General features: G+C 35.2%; 1 protein-coding gene and 1 long non-coding RNA gene across 2 annotated transcripts; one reads left to right on the forward strand and one right to left on the reverse strand.

Annotated features, from left to right (window-relative positions):
* LOC18767677 lies at positions 1,526–4,076 on the forward strand. The gene is made up of 2 exons (XR_002273006.1): positions 1,526–3,168; positions 3,253–4,076. It is a non-coding gene; the product is annotated as an uncharacterized LOC18767677 (long non-coding RNA).
* LOC18768408 (DNA polymerase I) lies at positions 5,028–8,666 on the reverse strand. Its single transcript, XM_007198976.2, has 5 exons — positions 8,294–8,666; positions 7,246–7,398; positions 6,177–6,411; positions 5,433–5,655; positions 5,028–5,310 (listed from the first exon to the last, which is right to left on the reverse strand). The coding sequence occupies exons 1-5, from the start codon at positions 8,636–8,638 to the stop codon at positions 5,169–5,171; spliced, it is 1,098 nt and encodes a 365-aa protein (XP_007199038.2). The 5' UTR covers positions 8,639–8,666; the 3' UTR covers positions 5,028–5,168.

Below are 8,666 nucleotides of genomic sequence, written 5' to 3' on the forward strand. Positions count from 1 at the left end.
TGCATGCAAAATCTCATTACGCAGATTAAACAAAATCCTATCTGGAAGGAAGTGCTAATGCAAAATCTCAGTAATGACAGCAAAAAGATGGGGACCATATATACATGGGCATATATGCATACATGTATTATGTATTAGATGTACATATGCATTACGCATAGCCAACAAGCCTATGTATTACATCTAAAGATGTTCTGAAACTCTTTTGCTCTTTCTTTGATAAGGAATATCTTCGAGTGTCTGAATTTTTCTGGATGTCACTGTTAGTTCTTCGAAGGGCACAATGCATCTTTTACTGTGCCTGTCCATATCATTAGCACACAATATAAAACAGCTAATGATGATGGTCTGATACAAAAAAGTTTTAATGTATTCAAGATTTAAACACTTTACACTATCAACAGAAATACAGGATAAATTTTGCCGATCATCCTGGTTCTCTTTTGGGTGGGTTTGGTTCTGGTTACGAGTTCCATTTGTCTACAATAATACTCTTAACATAAAACTAACACAACACTACCATAGGAAAAACAATGGATTAGTAAGTGTATCAATCTAGTCGAATCACATATAAGGAAGGTTGATAATCACGTAAAGGGCAAACCTTATTTGAACTTTGACAAACAATTTCAAATCAGGAAATCAGGAAATCTGGAAATCTGGAAATGAAAGTATAATTCATACTCTACGGATAAGAACATTAACGAACAAGGTGAAGTACTTCAAGCTGTTGAAGATGAAGGTCCAAACAAGAACAGACGTTGATTCCCTTTGATCATCAAACAAGTAGAAGGCATTGGTTCATAAGTTACAAGCTGACAACAAAACATAGGTCACATTCACCACTGCTACAAGTGCCCGTTTAAACAAAAGGATCGAAATTTAAAGCACAAATACAAAGATACATAAAAGAAAGAAACCAGAGAAAATAGAAAACTGCAATGGCTTGCTCACAATCCTCACACTAAAATTCTATTCTATCTACCAGTCAAAAGAAACCCAGTTATCAAATTTAGACAGAAACCTAAATTACCAACAAACAAAACCCAGCTAAATTTATCCAACAAAATTCCGGGAACCAAAAGAAACAAGGGAAATAGCCTGCACTGCATGGTTATTTTTTGCTCCTTGAGCACCCTGAAAATTTCCCCACAAAGATAATTCAAAAAATGGAATTGACTAACTTGAATCGTTGATTAGGAATCTAGTACTAAATTTGACAAGAACCCAAAAATCAAAATCACTGAAAAACTATATAATTTTTTTAAAAGATCGCAGAAAAAGCTCCCCAAATTTAGCTGTGAGGTTTAGAAAAACAAGTGTGTATAGCAACAGCCAAAATAACTGATTTTCCCTATTGATAAAACATAAAAAATACTAGAGGCACCATAGCCTAGAATTATGACTACTTAAACAGCAAACTTTATCCCTTTTTTTTTTCATTTAAAACATACATTTGTGTATTTTATCAAAAAATGTATATATAAAACTTCTTCTTTTTTGGGTCATAAATATATATAAATCTTCATGCTTTAACATTGTTCATTGAGTTGATGAAGAGAGTTGAAAATTCGCATACCATGGTGAGCTCTTTTTCTTTGTATCAATGGGCCTCTTTGAAAAGACCTGATGCTATGTTTCAGTGGTTAATAGACAACTTGGCGGCAAGAAAATTTACCTTCTGTTTTACCATTCAGCCAACTATCTTACTGTTCTACCAACGTGCATTTTTTTTTTTGGTCGAGAACATGCATTTCTGATACTAGTGAATTTATAGATTACCTTTGCTAAATCTCTAGTGATTTGGGTTCTTATATTCAATTTGGTCTCAGGCACTTACTAATCTCTTAAAGGAAAGACTGCTAAAAGAAGGAAGAAGGCCATATGTTATTCCTGTTAGTGGATCAAACTCCCTAGGAACCTGATGAGATTGGGTTTGCCTTTCTATTGAAATGTGCATAAACTGTCTGTAATAATAATTTTTTTCTGTACACTTTAACTGCTGTATTTTTTCCCTCTATCTCCTTTCTATCTGTCATATATTTTTTAAGTATTCATTTTGGGTTCCTAGAATTTGATGCAATTTCTTTGCTTCACAGTGGAAATGAGAAGTATTTCCTATTTTCCAACCCGAAGTTTTCTAGTTTTCTTGACTTTTTAAAGCTCTAATATGTAATGGAAATATGGTATCTGCTACCTGTTCTTCACTTTAATCCATCATAACTCGTGTCATATGGTATAAACCTAATGGTTGGGGTCTTCAAAATGAGAAGGGAGAAGAGAGAGGTGAGGGTTGTGAGGTTTCAGTTTCCTGATCAAAGTTGATTATGACGGCTTCCATTTCTTTTTTGTGCTGATTGGAGTTCCCTGTGCAGATTGGACATTGCATTTTCATGTACGTTGCTGACTTTTCAAGTTTCAACTATGGACATTTAGCCCCATGCGAAATATCTAGGTACTGACAGCCAATCCCATGCACAAGTGGACCCTTTCACTTTATTTTGGATTTTTACACCTCTGCCGATCCCGCATTGCTTCAACAGTTTTGAACTTTTCTCACTCCACCGATCCCGCATTGCTTCAACAATTTTGAACTTTTCTCACTCCAGCCGATCCCAGATGGGCCCCATGAGAATTTCTCTTCTTTTTCCTTTGCACTTCAGCCAATCCGGTGGGCCCTATGCTCTTTGCTTTCTCTTTGCTAACCGATCCCAGATGGACTCCAACAGGGGTGCGCTTGGTTTTAAGCTTCAGCTGATCCAGTGGGCCCCATGCTCTTTGCTTGCTCTTTGCTAATCAATCCCAAATGGACCCTAGATGGGGTGTGCTTGGTTTTAAGCTTCAGCCGATCCGGTGGGTCCCATTCTCTTTGCTAATCGATCCCAAATAGACCCCAGCTAGGTGTGCTAGCTGATCTTCTAAACGTCAATACGCATGGGCTGAGAAACTGAATGCGCAGGGATCCAGGGGTCTACAAATGAAAAATGAATTATATCTTACATGTTGTTTATAAGTATAATACTGCAACATCATATAATAAGTTTATGGTGATCGTGATTATTATTATTATTACTTGCATCTGTCACGTTTTTATGTAATCGATTTCCAGTGGGGGTACAATTTGCTGGTTTGGCATTGGGCTCTTGGCTGAGTTCGTTGAAGGCAAAAGTATGTCATTGGATTCCTTTCTGTAGATAATTAATTTGCTGCTCTTGACATGTCATGTAATTATTTGTTCCTTTTGCTCTGCAGGTCCATGCCTTTTCTGTCTGTGATGACCCTGATTACTTCTACGACTATGTTCAAGGCCTACTTGATGGACTTGAGGCAGGCATTGATTCACGTGATATTGTTAACATTCAAAATGTGAGGGTCAAAGCAGATTACACTATATTGTCAGCATTGAACACATGATTTATGTTGCTTCGTACTCCATGTTCTTTTAAGGTTGATCTTACAGTAGTTTGCCTACACTATACAACTTGTACATGTGCATCCTCTACAGAAAAATGAAATCCAGCTTACAGGTTCTGTTTTATTTCCACGACTCTTTGTTTATGTTTCCATCTTTGTGCCATCACTTCCCTTGAGGAGGATAAATGGTTAAATTATTCATAGTTAATCCTGAAGTATGATCTGCAACTCTCTCTCTCTCTCTCTCTCTCTCTCTGTGGCTTTTCTCTTCTGCCGAATAATGGGATCACTGATTTATGATGTCATTCCTTATTTAGTGGCAAAGCTGCTTATGGAATGTTGAAAGACATGGCTGAGAATACAAAGAAGTGGGAAGGAAGAAAGATCCTCTTCATACACACAGGTGGGTTACTTGGGTTGTTTGACAAGGTAGAGCAGATGGCTACATCGTCGGGAAATTGGCGTCGGATGGATGTCCAAGAATCTGTTCCCCGGAGCGATGGTATCGGGAAAATGTTCTAGGGTCGAAATAAAGCAAAGAGAAGAGTCCGGTGCTCTATTAATAGAGATGAGATCAAAATCCTCAATCAGTGATACTGTACTGAATGATGCATAAGAAACGATCTCATATCAAATAAGACAATTACAGGAGGTTTGTATTTCGTTGTGCTTCAATGGTGTATGGTTTGTGAAAATGGATGTATAATTGTTGTTTCTGTTCTGAGTCATGTCTTGTGTAAGAAAAATAAGTAGCCACGCGGCTATGCTCTTTAAATATACAAGAATTAAAATGCGCGGCTATACTTCACAAAATGGTTTTTACTTATAGCCTTTTTAAATTACTTTAATTAGTAATTATGTTCTAATTATTATTTCTTTAGTAAATACTTAGTATTTAAATATTTTACTAATTTCATAAAATACTTAATAAATAGTAATTAATTATTTTAAATTACTTTGTGGACTTTGTTTTTTCTTTTTTAAATAGGTACCGTATGATCGTAAAATTGTGACAGTGAATTATATATTATTTTTTAATAAAATTTTGAAATTATATTTATTAAAATTAATTAAAATCTACTTTACAATGTTGTTAACTCTTTAAATATTAATATACTTTAAAAGTATAGACGAGCGGTAATAATATTAATATTAAGCGTATAGCCACTCAACTGCACTCTTTAAATATATACGAATATTTAAAACGTATAGCTACGCGGCTATACTCTTTAAATGTATTCCAATATTTTAAAGAGATATTTAGTCATATACCCATTCTTAACACTAAAACTATAAATAAACCCTACAACATTTAATTTCTACAAACAAATCCAAAAAATGATAGTTGGCTCTATTGAATTGAATTTTAATTATTAAATTACTTTGATACCCTATTGAGCGTTTTGGGCTTTTTTTATGAGGTTTTAAGGTTGAGTTTGTTTTAAAAAATCAATGGCAATTTTGTAATTTAAAAGAAATTAAAAGCCTTTTTGTTATGTTGTAAATGGGCTTTGAGTGTGTTTCTAAAGTCCATTTCATATAGAGTTTTTTTTATATTTTTTATATAATTTAGGCTCCTATATTGAGTCTAATAGTGAATCTCCCAAAATTAAAAGACCTATGCCTTTAATTTAAAATGAAGACCAAAAATGTAGTAACGGTCTCAAAAAGTATAATTGAACCAGCCCAAAAAAAGTGATAACAAAAACCGAAAATCATCTAACTTATGTCATATAGACAGCTAAAAGATTACCTTAGCCATTTGAGACAGATACATTATAATGACTGAACTTTTGGGTTTCTTCCAAGAATTTAAAGAAGTTAGACAACGTTCTTGAATCGTTGCTTGTGTCTCTCTTAACTAACCACTCCTCTCTAAGTCGAATATCGACATCCCTGCAGAACAGTGTGACCCAGAAATATCAAGAACTAAGGATCACGATAGAGCAAGGTAATAAGATGACCCCTGGAAAAGTAACATCAAAGTAAAATTAATAACATGAGAGCACATAAATTACCTCCTAAGGGAAAGAATCTCGTAGTTCCTCCTTAGGTAATCAGCATGTTTTGTAAGAGCATCTTGAGCATACTGTCTGCCCACAGTTCTGACTGCAGCTGTCTTTAGTAGATTTTCCAATGAACCATGCTTTTTTATGAGCTTTAGGGCAGTCTTCTGACCAAAACCGGGAGCCAGATGTTGGATCCCAGGAACACCATCAGCCTGATCACCAACAATGCACCCTAGACATTAAGTGAACAGAAATGCAAAACATGTTATGGCGGCGAACTCATATTAAATAAAGAGGGGCTCGCTTGGTTTATCATACCAAAATGCAGCCTAGTAAACCCACCGGTGAAACATATATCTGATACTCACTGTGTGTTCTTTAAGTGCATATGTGATTCATCTGCCCTTCAAAACATACATGTGCAATTACTGTAAAAATTTTCAACCTTTCAGTAAAATTATCTGACAATCTCAGTGCTCACTCTATGACATCCCAGTGAAATAGATGACATATTTTTCAATTAAGTCATAAAAACTACAGAGTATACAGATCAAGATGTCTTATATAGCAGGCCCAGTTACACCATATAGCATTTATGAAGAAACTTTCAAGGCCAAGACGCATCAACATATACCGGCCCATGAAACGAAACTGAATACAATTTCCATTTGAATATATATGTTAATTAAAGACATGTAGCACTAACACAATTAACTGACTTATAAATACCACCACATTGTTTTTCATACTTACTAAGGCTCAAATCACAGCACGGATCACAATTATACTGAGCCATGTAGTGCTTAAGGGTGTAAAAGGACCAGCGTTCCAACTCTTCCAGGGGAATGACAAGTTGAACATCTTCTGAAAGCAATTGCTTAAAATCTTTATCAGGAGATGCAATTACCACCCGATATCCTGACTGTAGAACTTGCCCCACAAGTGTGGCTATAACATCGTCAGCTTCATGGCCTTCTATTTTTATGACCTGCATCAATTTATGTTCTATTAACGAAAACAAAAAAAAAACAAAAAAAACAAAAAAACAAAAAAAAACCAAGCATTTGAATTTATCATCTACAGCCCTTTTATTGGGAGAAAATCTGATATGCGAGCAAGTATCTGGAAGGGCATCCGAAACGATGTGTCAAAATGATAACCATTTTAAAATAGAGAACAAACTGTTTACTAAAAATTTTATCAAAAAGCTAGACCCTAACCCATTCATGTTTAAAAGTACGTCGTATTTATATAGGAAAGTATTCATTCCATATTCTGTCATAAGATATCAGTACAAAATACAGAAGCAGCGACATGAAGCTGATAAATAGGAAAGAAACAGATCTTCCATACTATCAAAGGCTCATTGTCATTTTCACATATTATACCTGTTTTAAAGTGTCTACTCCTTCCCAGATCTCCTGGAAAAGAAAAATGAAAAACCAAAACTACAGGGCTTCAACCTGAACAGTTTATCAAATAGTTTTCACAAACAAATAGATAACTTCTGAAAAAACATGATTTATCCATGCAAGGTGTAGTGTTAATCATCAATTGATATTTGTAACCTTTGCATATATACCTTTATAATTTCTAATATTTGATAAGTTTTTTAAGAGTCAACTTTGGTCCAAGGTTTTAGGTTTATATTCAATAGTTTCTTAGATTTGCTAATAGACAATGGTTTCATTATTTTTGCCCATAATTAGTACTTATCAAATTAATAAATAAAAAAGAAGTCAATTTTGATGAATGCTTCCACCTCTGTAATTAGATAAGATTCATTACACACTTGGCATTACCAAAATAGAGGTTAACTCACTGGCACATTGCATTTTCTAAGAACATTTGTGATGACTCCATGTGACCTTCCAACATGCCCCTTTGAAAACTGTCTCAAGAACTTCCACCTATGTGCTTTATATGAAGGTAATAACTGTCTGCGGTGTTCACTTCCTCTTTCCCCATCAACGACCTGCAAATGCACATTATAGAAATAAGAGAAGCAAATATATTACCATTACTGAGTTCAACCATCATGTACAGCATAAATTGTGATTAAATGACAGTTAAGATGATCAACTGCCTGGAATCTCAGATATCAACAACTGAAAATCATGAATACCAAGGCAATTAAGATGCAAGAGACCTAAGTTAATGAAGCAATGCCTAAGGCTATGCGGTTTATAATCAGGACTTAAATGTTTCAGTGATTAGGGCCAGGATTTGGATGAAATAAAAGATTATCTTTGTTGGGAGCCTTGGGTCCAATGCTTATCACTATTTCCTTCATGCAAATAGGTGAATTCGTGCATAGAAAAGAATATGCTTTTGTTGGTGTTTATCATTCTTAAGCTCTGTAGAGTAAAACAATGGCACGGCCACCTATTATCTTATAAACAATAGGGCAGTATGTTCTGCTTCTTCTGCATAAGTGGCTTATAACGCGAATATACTTACACAACTATCTAAAATTTGACGACAAATTGCTTGTTGTGAATACTTCAATAGGACATTAAAAACTTTCCCTGTAAAGCATCACGAAAAGTGGCCCATGTACTACTGAAGCATCTGTAGAGTTTTAGCCAATTCAGATTTCCTACCACAAAAGTAATCTGCAGAGTAATTGGTGCCATAAAAATACTGATGGAACCTTTGAGTTCCGCTTATTAGGAGGGAGGGAGAGAGAGAGAGAGAGAGAGAGAGAGAGCATATTCAGCTTATGGGAGTCAAATATATAAAATTAAAACTAAACGCAGTCTATTGGAGTGAGGTATAGCTAGTACTCATTTCATAACCAAGGAAAAGGAAAAAACTCAGTGAAACATTTCAGTGAACACATGGTGGGGTGGGAAAGAGGATGGACTTACAGCAATAACAGGGTCAGAGAGGCTAACTTGATTGAAAAACAAGGAGACCCAATGAGCAAAAGATTGTAAGCTGGGTTTGCTTCCTTCATAACAAAGAGGATTAACGTCTAAAAAGAACACCCTTTTTTTGCTTGTCTTCTTTGGTAACAGGACTTGCCCATCATCAACCTTTTGTTTAGACCCAAAACCAGAAGAAGTAGAAAAAGTTGAAGAAGAAGATGCCACAACTCCAGAAATCTTCCTTGCTACTTTTGTCACCACTATTTTGCGACAAATGGGAAGATATGAGCTTACAGAAAGAAAGGGCGTGATATGAACTCGGGTAGGAACTGCAACTTCTACCATTTGCAAAAATTTCGATGTTGCAACTTTA

Source organism: Prunus persica, chromosome G8 (assembly GCF_000346465.2).
Source record: "Prunus persica cultivar Lovell chromosome G8, Prunus_persica_NCBIv2, whole genome shotgun sequence".
Lineage (NCBI taxonomy): Eukaryota > Viridiplantae > Streptophyta > Magnoliopsida > Rosales > Rosaceae > Prunus > Prunus persica.

Coding starts and splice junctions, on each gene's coding strand:
- LOC18768408 (XM_007198976.2), bottom strand. CDS start 8,638: ATGGTAGAAGTTGCAGTTCCTACCCGAGTTCATATCACGCCCTTTCTT. Junction 7,399..8,293: donor TCTCTGACCCTGTTATTGCT/GTAAGTCCATCC, acceptor GTGCATTTGCAG/GTCGTTGATGGGGAAAGAGG. Junction 5,656..6,176: donor GTGCTGTGATTTGAGCCTTA/GTAAGTATGAAA, acceptor CTTAATGTCTAG/GGTGCATTGTTGGTGATCAG.